Source organism: Equus asinus, chromosome 10 (genome assembly GCF_041296235.1).
Source record: "Equus asinus isolate D_3611 breed Donkey chromosome 10, EquAss-T2T_v2, whole genome shotgun sequence".
NCBI classification, from domain to species: Eukaryota; Metazoa; Chordata; class Mammalia; order Perissodactyla; family Equidae; genus Equus; species Equus asinus.
This window is the reverse complement of record NC_091799.1, coordinates 54,021,257-54,042,000: the sequence shown is the minus strand read 5'-3', so window position 1 is coordinate 54,042,000 and position 20,744 is coordinate 54,021,257. Positions and strand designations below refer to the sequence as shown.

General features: G+C 63.2%; 1 protein-coding gene across 11 annotated transcripts in view; it reads right to left on the bottom strand.

The window, feature by feature from the left end:
- KCNN1 (potassium calcium-activated channel subfamily N member 1) overlaps positions 1–17,373 on the bottom strand; it is a 29,889-nt gene extending 12,516 nt beyond the window's left edge. For 6 of the 11 annotated variants that reach the window (XR_011506406.1, XR_011506407.1, XR_011506410.1 and 3 more), the window contains exons 1-4: positions 9,757–9,948; positions 4,866–5,348; positions 4,136–4,231; positions 1,643–2,061 (exon numbers count right to left, since the gene is read on the bottom strand). Coding sequence is in view for 5 of the 11 variants with exons in the window: in XM_070519445.1 (XP_070375546.1) it covers positions 1,643–2,061; positions 4,136–4,231; positions 4,866–5,348; positions 9,757–9,873 (1,115 nt within the window). In the remaining 6 variants the exon portion in view is untranslated. Of the gene's footprint in view, positions 1–1,642; positions 2,062–4,135; positions 4,232–4,865; positions 5,349–5,787; positions 5,874–9,756; positions 9,949–17,257 lie in introns of those variants that run through there. The other 5 variants (XR_011506411.1, XM_044773727.2, XM_070519443.1 and 2 more) reach the window with 4 other exon arrangements.
- Positions 17,374–20,744: the final 3,371 nt, after the last annotated feature.

Below are 20,744 nucleotides of genomic sequence, written 5' to 3'. Positions count from 1 at the left end.
GAGTCGGGGGCTCGACAGGGGAAAGAGATGGAAACCCCAAAAGGCCTTCCCAGCAGGCCTGATGTTTGGGGTCCCCGTCTGCAGGGGGTGGATGCCATCCCAGGCCCCTCCAGCTGGGGCTTCTAGGCTACTTGCTGGGTGAGGGGGACCAGGGACAGAAGCTCCTCTTTTACCAAGGCACCTGAGCCCCAAGTTGCCCCAGCTTCCGGCTCTCGGGAGACCAGCACCCCGCCCCCAGGAGGCAGGAGGAGAGGGGTCTCTGGCAGCGGGTGGGCAGCCCCAGGCTGGCTGGAGTCCCAGCGGGTGCAGCAGGACCACCCGGGACCGGGTTGGGGGGCGTGCAGGAGACGGGGGAGCAGAGTGAGGCAGGCGAGGGGACGTCAAGCAGCGGCCCTGGGCTCAGAATGCGGCCCCTGGGACCCCTGCAACGACCCAGCCTGGACCTCAGGGATGCCTGAGGAGGAGCACCCTTCTCTCACTGCCCAGACCCCAATCCTGACCCTGCCTGATGGGGTGGGGATGGGCTGTTGGAACTGGCACGGGGCACTTCAGGGGTCCAAGGAGACCCCGTGTGACCCCTGGCTAGTAAGCCTTATGACAGGAAGAGCTGGGCCCACACCCCCGTGAGCCTCACGTCAGGCTGAGGCCGGGGCTGTGGACAGGGGGCTTGACGGGGTGAGACCTGGGGTTCAGGGTGGGGTGTCTAGCCCAGGGACCCCCAAGGAAGCCCGGTGCCAGTACCACCCACCACAGATCCCTCCAGGGCCTTCCCCAGCTAGGCACGAGCAGGAGAGACCTCCTCTGGGACAAGGCACCCCGTCGCCCTCAGAGGCCCAGTGGGACACCCCCCTCTCCGGGAGCCCCCAGGGTCTCTGGAAAGGAGCAGGAGTCAGGCCTTGGAAAAGTCCCTTTGTCCCCAAAGCCTCAGTTTTCCCATCTCTAAGCTGGGCTGACAGCCAGCCACCTTCCAGGGCTCTTCAGGGCAAAGCCTGACAGGGTCTTCACCCGGCAGGGGTCATTCAGCCCAGACCCACTGGACCCTTGGAGGAGACACCCAAGCCCGGGGTTAGCTGCTAGAGCGAGACACCACAGCTACGCCCCTTGTCCCCCACCCGGAGACAAGGACACTAAGGACGCCCAGCGGGCCACCCGCCTCCCTCCCCAGCCCCCCTGCAGTGGCTAATCTTAAACTCCGGCAGACTCACATGTTTTCCCTACAGTCCAGCGGGGCGGGCAGAGGCGGGAAGGAGAGCAGGTTAAATTGTGGGGGAGACAGGCAGAGGGGAGTACTCCTGTTCCTGCTGCCTCCACCACCCTGGGCCAGAGGTCAGAGGTGGAGGTCAGAGATCAGCTGCCCGCAGTAGAGCAGCGGGAGAAAGAGGAGCCTAAGACCCCCTGGGGCAGGGGGAGGGGAGAGGGCTGGGGTCCCAGAGGGTGTGAGTGGGCTAGGGGCCGGGGGAGGCTGGGGTCACAAAGCTGGAGCCCCAGGGACTTGGGGCTGCATGTGATGAGGCCAGGAATGGGGGGAGGTTCTCACAGGGGTCAGGGGGCTGGACGCGCTGGCCGGGGGGCCCTGGGGCATGGGGTCGCCGGGGTCGGGGGCAGGGGGAGGGGCCCGGGCGGGGGCTCCCGGGGGGCGCACCTCTCACAGACCCGCACAGTCCAGGCGGCGATGATCCAGGAGGAGATGCTGAAGACGAGCAGCACGGTGCCCGGGCAGATGGTCATGAGCGTCTTCATGACGAAGCGTGTGTTGAAGGTGATCTTGTTGAGGGCGCCGATGCTGCGGCTGGAGGCGTCCGTGAAGATCTTGCTGTGCAGGAGCATCACACGGCCCAGCAGGTAGAGGCGCAGGAACATGGGCACCGACAGCAGCACGTCCACGTCGGCCTCGGCCGCCGCCGGCGCGTACGTGAAGGCCAGCCGCGCCGTCCACGTGAAGCGGTAGTGGCCAGGCACCGGGTGGATGGCGCACACGGCCAGCTCCAGGGAGATGAGGAAGACGCGCTCGCACGTCATGGCGATGCGCCAGTCGTCCGCCCCGTTGTCCACCATGAACAGCTGCGGAGGACGGTGCGGGTCTGGGACACACACCCCGGCCCCCTGGCGAGACCCCACCCGAACCCCCACCGCTCGGCTTCTGGAGAAACACGGCCTCAGGGGGGACTCCCTACTTCTCGGGCCACCGTTCAACCCAACAGGCGACAGACGGGGCTTCCCCAGGACCGCGACAGAGCTACCAGTGGCCCCCCACCCGACTCCTGACTATATGCGCGGAGAAATGAGCGCAGAGCGGGGCAAACCCTCGTACACGACCGTCACGGCAGCACTGGTCACAGCTGCCAAGGCGGAGAGCCCGCGAGCGTCCCCCCGGCGGGGGAAAGGTGAACACAGTGCTGTCCGTCACACACAGGACTGCTACTCAGCCACGCAGGGTGGGAGCCCTGACATCGGCTGGGACACGCGGGAGCGTCGGTCATCGTGCAAGGGACCAAGGCAGGCACACGGCCGCCGCCCAGCACCCAGGGACCCGAGGCAGAGCCTCGAGCCCAGGAGGGCCATTCTGGAGACTTCAAATCCAACAGGATTTGCCTTGCTCGCTCTTGGACTCGCTGAGGACCCGTCACTCCTCTCTTCTCTTGGAGTTCTCCCTCCTGGAATGGGGACATCTACCCCACGCCTGTCCCATCGTGGTATTTTGGAAGAACGTGACCTGTTTGGCTTACAGCTGGAGAGGAACTTCCCCGTCCCCCTATATCGGACTAAAATGATACTGAAATCAGACTGTGGACTGGAGTTGACACTGGATGGGCGAAGGCTCTGGGGCCGCCAGGACGAGGCGACTGCATCTTGCATGGGAGAAGGATGTGAATTTGGGGATGGGCCAGAGGGTGCAGTGTTATGGACAGAACTGTGTGGCCTCAAAATTCCCATGTTGAAGCCCTAACCCCAATGTGACTGTATGTGGAGACAGGGCCTTTAAAAAGGTGATTAAGGGGGCCGGCTCGGTGGCACAGTGGTTAAGTGCACACGTTCCACTTTGGTGGCCTGGGGTTCGCCGGTTCAGATTCTGGGTGCGGACATGGCACCGCTTGGCACGCCATGCTGTGGTAGGTGTCCCACGTATAAAGTAGAAGAAGATGGGCACGGATGTTAGCTCAGGGCCAGTCTTCCCCAGCAAAAAGAGGAGGATTGGCAGCAGTTAGCTCAGGGCTAATCTTCCTCAAAAGAAAAAAAAAAAGGTGATTAAGGTTAACTGAGGTCATACAGGGATGGGCCCTGATCCAAGGTGACTGGTGTCCTCCTAAGAGGAGGAGGAGACAGGGATGGGCACGCACAGAGGGCAGGCTGTGTGAGGACAGGGCGAGGAGGTGGCTGTCCCCAGGCCAACGTGAGGGCCTTGGAAGACAGCAGCCCTGCGGCCCCTGATCCGTGAACCCCGGCCTCCAGGATGGTGGAGGGGACGTGTCTGCTGTTCCAGCTGCTCAGTTGTGGAACTTTGTTAGGGCAGCCCCAGTGGCTCATACAGAGCCGCATTCTTCTTTTTTCTTTGACCGAGTAACAGAGTAACATGCCGCTGTGGGGTGGGCCACATCTGGCATGCTCAACACCAGCTGACACACATCTGGGTCGTTTGCACCTTTTGGCGTCACCGCGGACTGTCCCCAGAGCCGCGCCCGCAACTTCAGGGCTGCCTCCCTCCCCACCAGCCCCGGCCACATCCAGGGCCCCTACTGCGCGCCAGACCTGGGCGACGTCAGCCCACTGGGGGCACCCCTGCCCCGTATGCCTCGACCTGGACTTTCCCTCGGCCAAAGCTGGTTTTGATCGGTCCCCAAAACAAGAAAACCAACTCCCTGGTACATAACAAATCTTTCAAAATTTGGGGTCCAAGGGACTACGAAAGGAGCCTGGGGCTACACACACTGTCTGCGGCGCCAAACCTCCAAGAGCCCAGAGGCCCAGCGCAGCTCCCAATCCGTGCCGCCCTGTCTTTTTCTGGTAATCAATGAAAATTAAAGCGCACATGCGTACTGTCCCAGAGAAACCTAGAATGCCTTAAAGGTGCCTTCCCGGAGAAGTCTGTCTATGGGTCTATGACTGGGGGGGTGGGGGGGGGGCGGGGGGCACTGACCTGGATCTCGCGGGCGTGGTAGAGGACGACCAGGCCCAGCAGGACGGCCGTGGAGAGGCTGATGAGGCATTTGAGTGCAAATGAGTACAGGGACTCCTGGGCAAAGAGAGCAACGTGGGAGGCGCAGCCCAGACCCCCGCCCTGCCAGGGAGTTCTGTTTCTGTCCTTGTGCCTTGGGTCTGGGCCGACGGCAAGGCAGGCCCAGCGCTTTACACTTTATAAGGCCTGGCCTCATGCAGACATAGCACTTCACAGCTTATAAGGCCTGGCCTCAGGCAGGCACAACACTTGAGAGTTTATAAAGCATGGCCTCCTGGGGCCCCGGCATGCACAGTTTATGGGTTAACATGGCCCTGACCTCTCTCCATCCGCGCACACACTCGGGGACCCGCGGTCAGGCTCGTGACCAGGCCACGGCCACTCTCGAAGGGGGAAGCTCTTTCTCTGCTCCCTGGCCCCAGTCAGGGGGGCAGCCCCCTCCCCACATTAAGCCAGGGTGTGGCCCCCTGGTACAGGGCAGAAGGAGTGGGCTGGCACCTTCCACCCCATCTGCGGCCTCCCTGCCACTCCCAGGAGGGGGCCCAGTGGGAGGCCCAGGACCCCCACGCCCTGCACAGCTCCCCACTTCCAGGGCCTGCCCAGGACCCCCCGCCTCTCCTGGGCGTGGTCCACGGGGAGCTGGGCGGGCTCAGCGGGGCCTCCCCCGTGCCAGGGGAAGGGCGGCGCCTACCTTGGTGTAGACCCCCCAGGACAGCTCCGTCTCGGTCACCATGACAACGATGCCGAACATGCCAAAGATGAGGGCGTAGTCACTGAGCCGCTTCCGCTTCTCGAACAGCGCCCGGCGGTGGCCCAGGCGGTGGCCTGCACTCAGGGGCTTCCTGGAGGCCCTCCGCCTGCCCGCCTCGTCCTCTTCATCGTCCTCCTCCTCCTCCTGCTCCTGGGGCTGCCCCTGGGGGCTGCCGGGTGAGGGCTGGGCCGGCTCGCTCCTGGCCACCACCACCTGGAGGCCCGGGCCATGCGCGGGCGGCGGGGGACGGCCAGCCTCAGGGTCCGGAGGGTCTCGGCCCAGGACACCCAGCCCGCTGCCCAGCGGCCGCCCCCCGCAGCCGTTGTGGCTGTGGCTGTTCATGACTATGTGGGCGCCGGGGTTGGGCTCGCGACAGGCCGCCTGGGGCCCGGCATGGCTCAGCGGCTGGGCTCCTGCGCTCACCTGTAGGGGCACGGGAGACATGGTCCTGTCAGGGCCTCGCCAACTGACCAGAGGGCTAGGGACCATTCCCACCACCCCAGAACATTCGGAAACTCAGGAGGCCATGAATCCAGAGTGCCTGACACGTGGGTTCGCCATCCCAGTAACATCCAAGTCAGCCTATGACCCTCGCCTGCTCAAAGCCCTCCCATGGCTCCCCAGTGCTGCTGCATACAAACCAACCTCTTCACTGCGGTCAGGAGGCCCCTGCGGTCTGGCTCCCACCCACCTCATCCTTCTCACTCTCCCCAGAATCACTCTCTTCCAGCCACACTGACCTCCCCAGCACTGGATCCCAATAAGCTTGGTCGTGCCTCAGGGCCTTTGCACCTGCTGTGCCCTTTCCTGGAACACCCTCTTACTAGACCTTTGCCCACTGACTTTCAGTGTCTCCAAGTACCTAGAACAATGCCTGGCACAGAGCTGGCCCTCAGTACACACTTCTGAGCCCCTCGGGATGGAGATGGAATCTGCCGGCAGGTTCGCCTGGGAGGACGAGAAGCCATGTAAGTGTGTGGGCACAAGGAGCTTCCACCGTGGGCTTGTCTCCTCTGAGCCCAGGCTCCCAGAAGAGTGGCCTCTGCTCTGCTGAGCCTCTGGCTGCTCCTCAGGAGCTGTCCAAAGGCCTGAACACACTTATGCAGGTACCTGGTATGGCCGAGGGGACATTAGGGACCAAGGCTGTGGTGACAAGATGCTCAGCTCCCTCCTGCCTGGGCAGAGGGACCGTGCCCTCCACACAGACTCCAAGACCACTGTGGCAATCCAGGATTTACCTTTCAGGGCTCAGAACCCATGCTGCAGGGCCATGCGAGGCATGCTTGGCCCAGCCCTGTGACCTCGGGCCAGCCTCAGTTTCCCCACCAGGCTCCCAGGAACAGACTGCCTGATTGCCCCAACATTCAGATTGTGCCCCTGTACAGGGCAGCGTCACGTGCAAGAGCAGGGACCTCGATGACAGTGACATGCGCATGAGGAAGCTGCCTGGGGTCCAGCCTCCTGGGTCCTGACCTGCCAGACCCTCCCTGGCCGGGCCGCGTCCCCCCAGCGCACTGACTCAGCCTCGCACGCCCCTCGCTGCCACCCCGCCGACATTTACTGAACGCCTACTTCACGCCAGGCTCCGTCCTTCACACAGATTTTCTCCTTAATCCTCACACTGCCCCCAAGAAGGGGGTCCTGGGATGTGGCCAGTTTTACATATGGGGAAACTGAGGCACCACACTATGAAGGGCCCACCTCCTCTGAGGGCAGATTCTGGACCAAGCCGCCTCCTGGATTTGCCCAGCAAGCTGGGCAGCAGGCCAAGTGTTGTCCCTTTTGAAAAGGCCAGGCCAGCATGCCCTGGGCGCCCCTACGTGCCAGACCTGGACAGGGGTGTGTACAGACAGGACCCCTCTCGGCCCTGACACCACACTCTGGGGGTGACAGACACGGAAACTGTCACATCAGGACATGCCAAGATGACCCATGCTATTGGGCAGGACAAAGGCCACCTTGGCCAGGGTGGCCACCAGACGTACTGCAGGCTGCCTGCGCCCTTGTCTGGCGCCCCCAGACAGTGTCTGTCCCACTCACCACACCTCCAGACGCTGGTAACAGCCCACAGCAAGAGCACCAGAAACATTCCTTCCAGGCAGGGGGAGAGTCTTAGCCCTGTCCCCTCCCTCACTGCTCCCACCCATCACATCAACCCAGCCGTGGCCACCTGTGGCCTGACACTTCACAGTTTACAAGCCCAGGCCTCCTGCAGCCTCAGCACTTCACAGTTTGCATGGGCTGGTATCCTGCTGGCCCAGCACGTCACAGTTTATAAGGCTGATCTCGGCCCTGATCTCTCTTCCCATCCTGACGAACACTTGGGTGCCACTCTCCTCCTGGGCTCAGCCCCTGCCTGCCACCAGGATATTCACAGCAGCCCCAGCCCCTGCCCTCGCCCAGGAGACGAGGAAACCCCAGGCACCCCTCCCACCACCCTCCTGAAGGTGGAGAAGGTCCGCACTTGGAGCTCGGGGGTACAGGCAGGAGGCGGGTGGCCCGGCAGCCAGGACTGGGGGGGGTGGGGGCACTGCAGACGACCTTCTGAAATGCACCGATGGAGACGCAATTTGGGGCTGTGACTCAGCCGCCCGACGCACAGGCCAAATCCAGCCGAGTGTCTGCCACGCTCCTCCTGGCCTGGCAGCCGCGTCCTAAGGTGCCCTGGGCAGGGAGGAGGTGTGGGGAGTGGGAACAGGCAGCAGGTGGCTTCTGGGAAGGCCGAGGAGTGGAGGCCCTCCCGTGCCGTCAAGTTAGCATGTGCTGGCGCTTAATGTGGGCCGAGTCCTTGAACAGAATCACCCAGGTTACTTCCCACTGCCGCTCAATGACGCAGGGGTTGTTCCTGCTCCCATTTTACAGATGGGAGACAAGGCTCAGACGCTCAGAACCTTGCCTAAGATCACACAGCCAGGCGGGGCAGGGACTAAGTTACTGCTCTCTGGGGCAGAGGGTGGCAGAACCTGCCCAGCCCAGACGAGCTGCCATCTGGAAGGGGAGCCAGCCTGGCTCTGCCCTCAAGGAGCCCCCAGAGCTCAGGGAACAGGCACAACAGGCACCCGACCCCTCCCACGACCGCAGAACAAATGGAGAGAGTGAGCGGCTGGCCTCAGATCCTACAGAAGCGGGCAGGCTGTTTCCAAAGGCTGAGTGGGACCAGAGGGCCCTGGGGACAAGAGACCGCACGCACCCCTTCCCAGGCCCACCTCTCCCTCCCTCCCTGCAACCTGGGCGTGATGCTGGGGTCCCTGGGACCCTCAGGGATTCCCAAAGAACCACGAGGCCCTCTGAGACCCCAGCCAAGGTCTGTACGTCCAAGAAGGAGTGTGTTTTCCTGGGTGAAGGCCCTGGGTTCATCAAGGAGTTCCCCTGAAAGGTTAGAAACACCTGTGGGCTGCATTTGGTTTTGAGGGTCCCTGGAATGACCAAAACTGTCTATGTGTCTGCGGGCACCAGGCCTCCGTTCCCTGAAGGCCAGCGTCGGGGAGGAGCAGAGTCCTCCCTTTCAAGCCATCCCAGGAGACACCGTGGGAAGCTTGTGGGCTAAGTGAGGTAGAAGGGACCCAGGAGGGCTCTTGAGGAGCAGAGGCAGGTGGGCAGGAGGCAGGGAGTAGGGTGGCTGGCTCCTCTGAGCTTTCCCACCCAACAGGAAGTGAAAGAAACCGGCCAGACCCCACAGGCCCTCTCGTGAGCCTTTTACAAATGATGAGTTGGTTACAGTGGCTGCCTAGGAGGAACCCTGAAGCACCCCAGCCAGGATGAAGTCATTGTTCCCTCCTCAGTTGCTTCTTCAATAAAGGCGTCTTGGTGCCCACCCAGCAGGGCTGGTGGCCAGAACAGAGTGAGCTCTCTCGTGGAAAATGCTTAGCACCTGGCCACGGGTACGCCACCGCCTGACACCATGCTCTGTCCTTCAGAGCTGGACCAGGAGAAGGTGCCCCCTGCCCGTCAGTCTCCCTTGGGGCGAAATGCCCACCCTACCGCCCCCAGGAACCTGGAGCACAGCAGCACATTGCAGAGTCTTCCAGGATGTGTGGGCGAGAAGTGGGTCATGTGGCCCTGTGGAGGGTGGGGCAGGACCCAGGACACCCCCTCCCAGCACTCTCAGGGCCTAGCGCTGCAGGGGGCCAGGATCCCACCCGCTGCCCTGGAGCAGGGCAGCAAGACGCGGGCTGACTGAACGATCCCCCAGGCCAACCACCGTCAGGGACCTGCCTGCAGCCTGCAGGTGGCAATCAGCCTGCCCTGCCCTGCCCCAGCTACCTCCACCAGTGGCCACCCCTCGGATTCCGCCCTCCCGTCCTCATCAGCGTCTCTGGTTCAGCCCCCAGCCTCCAGCACTCACATCTGCGCCCCACCCTCCAGGACAGCAGGCGCAGTGCCCTGTGCTGGGCAGCCCCACCTCTCTGGGTAGAGCTGGAAGACCCGGCTCCTTGACCCCTGTCAGGTGCTCCTAAGTGCTGGATCTAGGGGCCCCGGTGAGGGTCTGGTCGCTTCCATCCTCAGGTCAGTCTGGGGTCACTGCCTCCACCCTGAGAGCTCCCTTCTCTGGAGGGTCTCCCCCCGACCCCGTATCTCTGGAGTTCGGAGACTCACTGCTCGGCCCATCCCAAAAGTGAACCCAGTGTCCTCCCCCTACAGAGGTCCGTGAATCTTCACCCACTCGGCAGTGCACACACACACATCCCTCCTCCCCGTGTCGCCTGGGTTCCAGACCCCACGGAAACCTGACCTCTGCCCCAAACCGCGTCTCCCTCCGGGAGGGGTGCCTCCCTCCCCAGGTACCCCTGCTCATCCCACCCCGGGTGCCCCTGCTCATCCCACCCCGTACCTGCCCTGCTCGACTCGGGCGAGCGCACGACGCTGGAGCGGAGAGGGTCCCGCGCGGCCGTGGACCCCGGGGGGCCCTGGGCGGGCAGCAGCGGGCGGGCGCGGGGCCCGGGCGCATCCCCGCCGCCCTGTGCGCCGCCCGGCCGGGGGGCGAGCGCCCGCGCGGGCCGGGAGAGGAGGCGGCGGCGCGGCGCGGACGGCCTCGCCGATTGGCCGAGCCCGGGTTGGCCCCGCCCACGGCGACCCCGCAAGCTCCGCCCAGATTTAAAGGTCCCTCCTTCCCGGGAGCCAGGTTCGCCCCCGCAGCGCTGGACTGGTCCTCACACTCGCCCGCTTGCCCCGCGCCATGGAGGGGACCTTAGCGAAGCAACAACTACAGACCCCCCCCGACAGCCCTCAGGAACTCCTAGCCACCCCTTTCCCAAAATTGGGCCCCTCAACCTTGGCGCGCCTGGGGGCTGATGGTGCCACGCGCACCTGCCAAGGGGACAACTTTGCAAAGCAACCGGACACCTCCCTCCTGAAATGACCTCCTCAGACGTCTGCTCCGTGCAGGGGAGGCTTAGGGTGGGGCAGCAGGATGTTACCCAGTAGGGAGTGCCTAGAAACTGGGTGTGGGGGCTGCCAGGGGTAAGGGGTGCCTACTGGGGAGATGGTTCAAGGCCACCTTCTTTGGGACTCAGCCTCTCCCCAGTCCTCACTCCCAAAACCAACTGCAGGATGGCAGGACAGCAGGAGGCTATTTGGGGGGTCCCCAGAATGGGGATCCTGTGCCCTTTTCCCCTGGCACTGAGGGTGGCCTTGGGTGACATTCATTCAACATTAATGGTGGCTGGGAGGAGCCTCGGGGACTGGGAGGTGGGGAGCCCTTTTTTCCTCCGCCCCCCGGCAGCCTCACTAGCTCAGCCTCACCCTGTCCCCTGCCTCCTGCCCAGCCAGGGGTGACTGCATCTGGCTCCGTGCTCCCCAGCCTGGAGGCTCCTGGGGCAGCAGGTCCCCTCATCTGTCTCCCAGCCCCCCATCTGTTTTCTTCCCGCACTGAGCTTTGGCCCCGGTCAGGAGCATCTGACCGCTCGTCACTGCCTCAGGGCAGCTGATCTGTTTTGTTTCCTCTGCCGTGTCCAGAAAAATAGCTGGAGCGAATGAGTGAGTGAGCAGGGGGTGGTCCTGTCAGCCAGTGACACTGGTGAGGCTGAGCAGGGCCGGATGATGGCCCAGGGTTGGCAGATGCGACTCCACTTCTGTCGTCTCAAGAGCCTGTTCTTCATCCCAGCCTGTCGGGGACAGCCTGAGGAAGGCCTGGTCATGGTGACAGTGCCCAGGGCTATGACCGTTAGGGAAGCGAAGGCCTGGGGATCATCCATGCCCTGCCGTGTCCACAAGGGCACCAGGAATCGGGTTATGGTGACCCTAAAGGGATGCCTTCTCAGGCACGCAGGAGGAGCAGCCATCTGTCCTGCACCCCCATCCACTCACGGGCCCCCAGCCCCTCCCGTCGCCCCTCGGCCCCTGTTCCAACCCCTACGTCTTGCACTTGCTGTTCCCCTGCCTGGGCGGCTGGGGGCTGTCTCTAATGCACAACATTGATGGAGCCACCCATGTCTCCCTTGGGATATGGGACACATCCCTGCACCGCATTCACTGCCCCGGCCCCTGACAGCCCGAGCCTGCGCCCCTCCTTACGGTCCCAGCTCCACGGGAAGCATTCACGCTGTGCCATGGGGGGAGCCCGGCCTGCGCAGCCTGCTGTGGGGGCCCTGCAGCGTCTGATGCTTTCTGAATTCAAGCCGAACGTGTAACTGTCCCAAAATTCACAAAAGCATCTGGCCACAGCCCTGGGAGGCCCCTCCAGCCTTCTGCCTTGCCCAGGCTCTGCACCCACCTTCGCTCTCTGAAAAGATCCCTCTTTCCCCTTTGGGCTCACCTGCACTGAGGGATCAGGGACCCCCTTAAAGGGGCCGAACTTAGGACAGTCAACCTGGTGACCAACTGCCTCCTGCCCGTCTGCCCCGTCTGCCCCGTGGCCTGCCTCTGAGACAGGGCTGGGTGTGGTGGCTGGGTTGGGAGTGGGCGGAGGTAGGCTGCGAGGGGGGGTTGCTGCCTGAGTCTCCATTCCAGATAGTCTCTCCTTGGCCCACAGTTGGCTGGAAGGGACCTGAAGAGCCTGCAAATGAACTTGTGGGTTGGGAAGCCCCCAGGACTTGCGCCCCGGGAAATGGCTTGCACACCGGGCAGGGGAGGGGGTGGCCGCTGAGCAGGAGGCCCCTCCTCCTAGAGCTTGAGGGCTGGGTCCCAAATCCAGGGCAGCGGCTGAGGGTCTGGGTTCAGGGGACCTGGGAGAAGCTCATGGAGCCGAGGGACGTGGAGGCAGAGGCTGAGCGGGGATGGACGGGCCCCCTCTCCCCTAGCCAGGCATCCACAGAAATCTGAGACCCATCCCGGGTCTAACACGGGCTGCCTGGGAGGAGGCCGGAGCCTGAGTCGCCGTGACTGTGGGAAGCAGGGTGGGGCAGGTGTTCACGCGCGCTCCGTCATTCGCACATTCATCAGTTCATCCATTCACAGGCCACCGAGCCCCTTCTCTGAGTGTGGTGCTGGGATGCAGAGGCTGAGACAGACGCAAACCCGGCCCTCTTGAAGCTGAACTTCTAGAAGAAGGAGACAACCCTTTCCAAACTAGGGACCAGTAAGAATGCTAAACAGACCAAAGCGCTGGAAAAAGATCCAGTGAAGTCGACAAAACTAGGAACCGGGATGAGGTTTTAACTAGGGGAGTCAGGGGAGGCCTCTCAGAAGAGGTGACATTGGAAAGGGGCCAAGGAGCTGGCCCTGGAGGAGTGGGGAGAGGGGTGCCTGGCAGAGTGCACAGCAAGGGCACGGAGGGCGCAGTGGAGGAAGAGGGGGAGAGCAGGAGCTGCAGGGAAGGGGCCGAGGGGTGGGGCGAGTCACAGAGGCGCTTGGGGTGCCCCCTGCAGGGCTGCGTGGGAGGACTCTGAGGGGGAGTGGGGGGGGGGTCGGGAGGGTAGGTCCCCTTGGGGCGGTGGCCTTGCCTGGCAGGAAGGCAGAAGAAGGCCCCGGGGCTGGGCAGGCGTCTCCGGGAGCTCCTCCCAGCTCTCAGGGGCACAGGGACGGGGCAGCCTTCCACCTGCCAGCATGTACTGGGCTCTCCTGTAGGCAACGCTGTACTGTGAGGTGAGGATACTGCGATGATGGCGACACACAAAATGCCCCAAATCACGGTTTTAGGACAGCAAGGTAAGATGTTGAGTCAGCGAAAAAATACAACCGGCCCTCACAGACAGTCCGCAGAGGAAACGGGGCCGGGGGCTGTGGAGGGGCTGCACCCGCACCCACGGGCCTCACCGTGGCAGCCCGCTGAGCCCTCAGGCCCTGCTCTGGAGGAGGAGGTGCGAGCCTGGGGGTGACAAGGAGGCAGGGAACCGGCTCTGTCATAAGCACGGAGTCCCCCAAATGCAGCTGAGGTCCTGGAGCCTGTCCGCACCCGCCAGGGGACCTGCCCCGTGGCAGTCTGTCCAGTCCAGGCAGTGGCACCCTCGCCCCAGACACCAGTGTCCCCTCCCTCCTTCCTAGCTGGAAGGCTCCAGACTAACTCTCCCTGCCCAGTGACCCCACATCCAGCGGGACCGCGGCCTGACCACCCTTACCCTGAACTCGCTCCCGGCGGCCCCTCCCTCCCCGCCCCTGCAGCCCTTACCCGGCACACGCCCCGGGGCCCCGCGGCTGTACTGGTTTGAACAGTGTCCCTCCAAAACACACGTCCACTCGGGACCTCAGAACGTGGCCTTATTTGGAAACAGGGTCTTTGCAGATGTCGTTAAACTAAGATGAGGTCATCCCGGACTAGGGTGGGCCTTCACCCAATAACAGATGTCCTTACAAGAAGGCCAGGTGAAGACAGGGCAGAGACTGGAGGGACGCAGCCACAAGCTAAGGACGCCAGGAGCGTCCCCTGAGCCTCCGTGGGGTGGTGGCCAGCCAGCCGCCCGACGCAGACTACGGCCCCCAGAAGTGCGAGACAATACTCTCCTGCTGTTTGAAGCTCCCTGGGTGTGGTTTTGTGACGGCAGCCCCAGGACACTCCTACAGTGGCCGTGGACAAGGGGCCGTCCCTCTCTGAGCCTCAGTTTCCTCAGCAGGGCAGTGAGGGCCCCCAGGGGCAGTGGGAAGGGCCAGGGAGCCAATCCCCGTGAAATGTGCTGGGCACACAGCAAGCGCTCCCTGGGGCCTCCCATCGCTCCTGTTCTCATCACAACCTGGACCATTTCAGAAGTGCCTTCCTGGCCTCCGTGACTCTCGGCCACTCTGTGCCAGGCTCCCTGGAGGGATCTGTCCTAATTCCAAGTGCTCAGTGGCTCCCCCAGGCCCTCACGGCATCTGTACAATTAGACCCCAGGCACAGCTCCAGCTGGCCACCAGCAAACTCCTACTTGCCCTTCCAGACTCAGTTCAAAGAGCAAGAACACCTCCTCCAGGATGCCCTCCCAGATCTCCCCCAGCACAATGAATCCCTCCTTCCCTCTCTGCGGTTCCTCAGCATCAGGCAAAAACCTGACCACACGCATCCTCCATGCCAAGCTCAGTTCCAGAATCTGCCCACTGCTCTCCATCCCTGAGGCCCACCTTCGTCCTGGCCCAGCCAACTCTTCCCAGATGCCTCATCGGCTTCCCCTATTGGCCTTCTGCCACTTCCACTCCTGCCCTGACAGTCCCAGCTCTCCACAGCAGCCACAGGAGCTTTTGAAAATCATAAATCAGACCATGTTTCTCCCCTGCTCATACACCCTCCATGGCTCCCCATTGCTCTGCAGTCCACTCCTGCACCTCAATCCCTGTCCGCAGACCTCCCTGCCTTCATCTTTCTTCTTTCTCCTCCTCCCTCATTCTCTTCCAGCCGCACCAGCCTCTTCACTGTTCCTGAAACATGCCAAGTCATTTCTGCCTCAGGACCTTTGCACGTACTGTTCCCTCTGCCTAGTACACTGTTCTCCCAGCTCTGGCCTGGCCATCTCCTCCTTCTCCTTCAGATCTCAGCTCACAGTCACCTCCCTGGAGAGGCCCTTCTGCCCTTTCCCTCTCCCCCAGGCATTCTCTAAGACATCACTATGTTTTATTGTCTTCCCCCCACATATCACAAGACCTGACCTGGTGCCACCTCAGCACCCACCGTGTCCCCACTGCCCAGCTCAGGGCCTGGAACACCGTAACTGCTTGGTGTTTGTTGATGGAGTAACCAACCCCACACATCTAGGACTGGTGCCTCTGTCCTCCCCACACCCTCATCGGCAGCTCCCTGCTGACCCTAGAATGTCAGTCAATGTTTGCAGGGGAAGGAAGGACCAAAGAAGCTGTTCCCTAAGGGCTGTTGCAGGGAGCAGGGCCACGGGAGCTGGGTGGTGGAAATTGTGGGGGTTGGGGCCCTTCCACTTGGTGCAACTGCCCCCTTCAGGCTGTGTGACACTGGGCGGGTCACCTAGCCTCTCTGAGCAGATTCCCCACCATCAGCGATGGGAGAAAGGGGACAGTGACTCTGGGGGGCTCTAGAAAGCAGAATTATTATTATTACTGTTATATTGTTAGCGTTATTTCAAAGGTTGGCACTTTCTTAAGTCACCAGTTTTTCTATCCAATCCCTATGTTAGCTGCCCCCACCCCTAAAGGTGACCCGAGTCTGGGATCCACTTACCCTGGGGTGCAGGGGTCTCCCTGATGAGCCACCAACAAAGGGCCTGTCCCCTTTGGTCCCACTGGGCTACCACATGGCTGGCAGTGGCTGTGGCCACCTGGCTTCCCCCTTGGCCTGTGAGGACAGACACGGGGTGCGGGGGGGCAGGGCCGCAGGAGGCCGGCTGCTGACAGCTCAGACCGCAGTGGTCTTTAGAGTGGATCTGTGCTCCCACGAGCTGGCAGACCTTGTGAGTTTTAAGGAAACTTAAGATCAGGGGTGCCGTCTGCCCACTGGGCTCTGTTTCCTCCCTCAGTGCCCTCCGTGAGCCCGAGCTGGCACCTTTCCCCCATTCCAGGCCCCTTCCCCGGAGGCCCCACCTCCTTCCACTGGACACTGCACACTAAAGGCTCTATCTGCCTTTCCCCATGCTGTTCCCTGCCCTCCTCTCCCCACGTCCCCACCACTTCCTTCCCCGTGAGGAGATGTGGGTGAGCGAGGTTGGGCTGGGCTGGGGTGAGGATGGAGGAGTCAGGAATCCCCGGCCCAACCAGCTCAATTCTCGGCCTCCCCAAGTCCTCCCCTCTCGGCAGCTGCCCCGGGGCCTGGAGCTCCCTCATGGCATTCACTCTGGCTATACAGGGCAGTTTCCAGAATCCCCTCTGAGCACACATACCAGGTCCTGCCCTGGAGGAGGGGGCAGGAGGGGACAGAGGGCAGCCCCATGGTGGGGAGGATTGGGGGGCGCGACTAGACTCCAAAGAGAAACACAGCTGGCTGGGGCCGTCCCAGCTGGCCTTTCTCTCGCCAGGGGTCTGGGGTGGGGCCAGTGGGCACCTGCACTGCTCAGGGGGGCCACCTGTTCCAGCCAGGAGAACCCTGGAGTTGACTCTGGCCCTGGGAGGGCAGAGCAGCTGTCCAAGGTCACCCAGTGGGTTGGGTGCGTCAGAGTGGGGATTATTCTGGAAGTCCTCCCCCCATTTCCTTCAAGGTCTTGGGGAGCCCAAGGGGGCTGGGAAGGGGACTAGGGGGAGCCGGGCGCCCTGGAGGCTGGAGGAGAGTGAGGCTCCCTTCCCGCTCGGTCCAGCCATGGCCTCCCGCAGGGCAGAGAGACTTGAGGAGACTAAGGAACCCTCTTCCACTTGCAGGGTCCCCAGACAGGCCCCTCGCACCCCACCCTCAACGTTAAATGCAGGGTGCAGAGGACCGCAGGGCTGACACCATCAACAGGATTCTGGGGTTAGTGAGTCTGCCACAAAGCCAGTTCTGCCCCTGCCCAGCTGGGTGACCTTGGCTAAGCGCTAACCCTCTCTGGGCCTCGGCCACTCTCCCTGTCAGTGACGGGGTGGGAGGGGGAAGAAGCTTAGGGAAGAGAGCAGAGCAGGAGCTTCAACGCACAGTGGGCTGGCAGGTGGGGGGTTCCCTTCCACTAGGCAGCGGGGCCAGCCCGGGCATCCCCGCCACACACTGGGAGAGAGAGAAAGGCTTGGCGGTGAGGGGAGGGGGCGACGAGGACAGTCCTTTCCTCCCCCGCTGAGGACGGCGCGGGAGGCTTCCCATGCCACCACCTTCATCTCGGCTGGGGATGGCTCCGCATCCCCAATCCCGGGAGCGGAGAACCTCCCTCCCAGGTCCGGGGGCGGGGGTGGCCGGAGCTGCCCCGGGGCTCGGGGATGGGGGAATCGGAGGAGTTTCCCTCCCTCCCGCAGCTCCCCCTTGAATTCCCCGAGACCGCAAACCCTGCCCGACAGCCGCCCACCAAGGAGAAGGGGAGCCCCGCCGCGTCCTGTGCCCTGCGACCCACCCCCTGCCTACTCACCGGCCGAGACGAGACGGCCGCCGCCGCGGAGCCCCGCGCCCGGCCCGAGCGCGAAGACAAGTGCACGGCCGGCCCGGGCGGGCGAGCCGCGAGGGTGCGCGCGCCGCCGCAGCGCCGACCCCCGCCCGCCCCGCCCCGCCGCGCGCCGACCCCCGCCCCGCCCGCGACGCCACGCCCCGCCGCGCCCCGCCACGCCCCGCCGTCCCCCACCCGCCGCCCCCCGCCGCGCCCCACCACCAGCCGACCCCCGCCATCCCCGGCTCGCCGCCCTCCGCGCCCCGCCGCCCCCCGCCCAGCGTGGAGGGAACCCCCTCCGGGTCTCGCTCCAGCCCCCTCGTCCACAGGCGTGCCAGCCAATTTTAGCGAAAGCGCCAAGAGCTGGGAGGCCTCTCTGCCGCCGCTGGCCCCCGGCTCTCATTTTACAGATGGGGAAACTGAGACCCAGAGCGGGGAGCCCCTGGCCTGGGCCCAGCGCCCGTCACTCTGGGGGCCGCTCTCCAGTGTCCGGGGAAGGAGCGGAGCTGGGGAGGGGAAGGCAATTAAGCCCCCGCACCCCGCTGAGCGCGCTCTGGGGCCTGGGAGGTCCAGGGGGAACCCAGAGGCTTCGGGCTACCAGCCGGTGACGTTGCCCAGGCTGGAAGGTCCCAGTGAGGGAGGGGGAACCCGGGGTGGCCAGAAAACAAACCACAGAAAACTTCTCTATGTCGTTGTTGGGCTGTGACGTCCCCCCTCTCCCTGCACAACTCGGGGACCCCGCTGACCGTGAATGGCAGAGGCCCGGGCGGCGGGATTGTGAAGGTCATTCCGCCAAATGAGAACAATGCTGCTCCTGGGGGCTGGGTCACTAGGGGGTGAGGCGGGGGGGAGCCCAGGGCTCGGCCCCTCCCGTGACCTTGGCTCTGCTCAGGCCGCTTTCTGAGCCTCAGTTTCCCTCCAGCGACTGGACAGCGCCCACCTCTGGGGTGCCTCCGGCTTTGGGGAGTCTGTGGGGCTACCGGCTACATTTTGCTGTTCTGCTTCTGCTCCACCCCGGGAAGCGTGGCGCCCTCCCAGACCACCGGGTTCTCCCTCGCCGCCCCCTACCCCCGCTGCCCCGCCCCGTCTCTGAACCCCCACCCACCTTCTGCCTTGGCCGGGGATGAGGTGGGTTTCCTCTTAGGAGCCAGAAGGCTTCTATGAGCCTCCATCCTTTTTTTTGTTGTTTTTCCTAAAATAGCCCTCCCCCTCCAAATGCCCCCCACCCCTCGCCGAGAGCGTCTCAAGAAAGGTACGCGCTCCCTGGGCTGGGCGGGGTCCCGGAGCCGGGATTCCGCGGCGCGGGCGGGGCTGGGGGGCCACTGGGAGCGCATCCCCCTCATTGTGTGTGCGAGACACGCTCAGAGGGAGCCGCCAGCGTGACCGCGACCATGAGCGGAGGGAAAGGGAACAAAGCGGCCGGGGGCCTCCGGGGTCTGCATTATGGAGGCTGAGTGAGAGCCTGAGGGCTGCGGGAAGAGCGGGGAGCCCACAGAGGGGCGCCACCACCTCCGTGGGGAGGACGCCCCGCCCGTGGGGGAGGCCGAGGCCCGCGTCTAGGTCGGACACAGGGAGGGAGGGTCGGGAGCCACCGGTGACAAGCGCGTATCGGTGGGGAGGGGGTCCCCGGCCCTTGAACCCCACAATTGCCCTGTGGAGCTCCCAGAAGGCCCCTCCCAGTCCCACAGCTCGTCTTATCCCCACTGTCTCTTCTCCGTGACGCAGCCACATAATTCCATCCTCACTCATATGACTGGTCACGTCCCTGCCCTGCACAACTGGCGCCCTCCTCCTCGAACCAAGAGGAGGACCCTGACTCGCCTGCCTCCCCCCCACACCCCCGGCGGAAGTCCTGCGTGGTCCGACTACCACTTCAACGTTGTCTCAGCCCTTCCACAGTCTCCCTGGACTGCCTGCCACACTCTGGCCACGCCCAGCATCTGTCCTAACCGGTCCAGCCTCAGAGCCTTTGCATCTGCTGTTCCCTCTGCCAGGATCACCCTGCCCTGGCTCTCTTCACCCCCTATTGTCTTTCAGAGCTTGGTCCAATGTCACCTCCTGCCTAGAGTCATCCCGTCTCTGGGCACGTCAGTCTAGTTTACTGTCCTCGCTGCCCTCAGCCCCTGGTGTGGTCTGGTCCCTTGTTCACCTTCTGCTTTCCCCAGGGGAACGTGAGGCCCGGTGTAATGGGGACCTGGCTGATGAGGCCAGCTCTGACCTAGCACCACCCTAGGAGCTCCAAATAAAGGGACAGAACCACCCTCTGCCCAGCTAGCACCCTGGAAAGCACCCCTAAGACATGGCACAAAAGATCCAGGAGGACAGCAAAACCACAAACACAGTCAGGGGCCCCACATGTTCCCCCCCATCTGGGTCCGCTTAGCAGTTTCCAGAATAACACGCCACTGGGGAAAGTGATCGGCTGGGACCGAGTTCCTGGCCTGTTCAGCAGAAGCCAGGCCCGAGGCGTAACTCTTTGAGTGCTGGCAAATAAGTATGAAGAGCAAAGACGAGAAGTGGGGGAGGGAGAAGCCCTGGGGCTGACCTTTCCCCTGTTATTAGCTTTTGCATAATATTTTATTACCTTATACTTTTTTAAACCAAAGGGGAAGATAAAAGGAAAATCGCTGTTGGAGGGTACAAAAGCCCAGAGAGGGTAGGTGCCCCCATGGGAGAGAAAACGCAGCTATCAGTGTTGAAAATCAAGCACTCCCCCCAATGCTTGCCTCCATAAAATCACCCTCCAATGTTTTTTCCGAGCACCTACTGTATGCTTATATGCCCAGAGATTGAAGGGGAGCCGGGGTGGGGGTTCCCAGGGTCGCAGGCTTAGAGCAGTGAGCCCTGGTGGTTTCGGGAGAAAGAGGTGATGGCGGCTGGGACAGGCAGGGACATGTCACCTCGGCAGGGCCATGTCACCTCAGCAGGGCCATGCCCATGGCAGAGGGTTGCGGGAGAGAGAAGGCGCCCGGAGGCGCGCGTGGGTGCCGCGCTTTTGCGCATCACTGCCTGGCCAGGACTCGACCTCAGGCTGGTGTTCAAGGCCAGGAGGGGAGATGGCACCGGACGGCTCCTGGCGTGCAGGGCTGTGGGGCACCACGGAGGCGAGAGACAAAGGCACCATCCAGCGAGGTCCCCGCGGCTTTCACAAAGGCTCAAAGGACAGGCGGTGTGTGGGGAGGCGACGGAGATGAGGACTGCCAAATAAAAGGGCACGGAACGGGACAGACTTCTAACAATAAAAATTATTCCTTGTTTATCTGAAAGTCAAGTTTAACTGGGTGCCTTTTTTTTTTTCTTTTCTTGATCTGGAAACCCTAGGCGGAGATCTGCTGGCGCAGCAAACCCCCTCCCTCCCCAGGCCAAACTGCGCGGGGTGGGGGCGGGGGGTTGTCCTGAAGGTGTCTGCCCTCTCTCCAGCCTCCCCTCCCGTCACCCCCCATACCTGCCGTGTCCCCTTTATGCGCTTCTC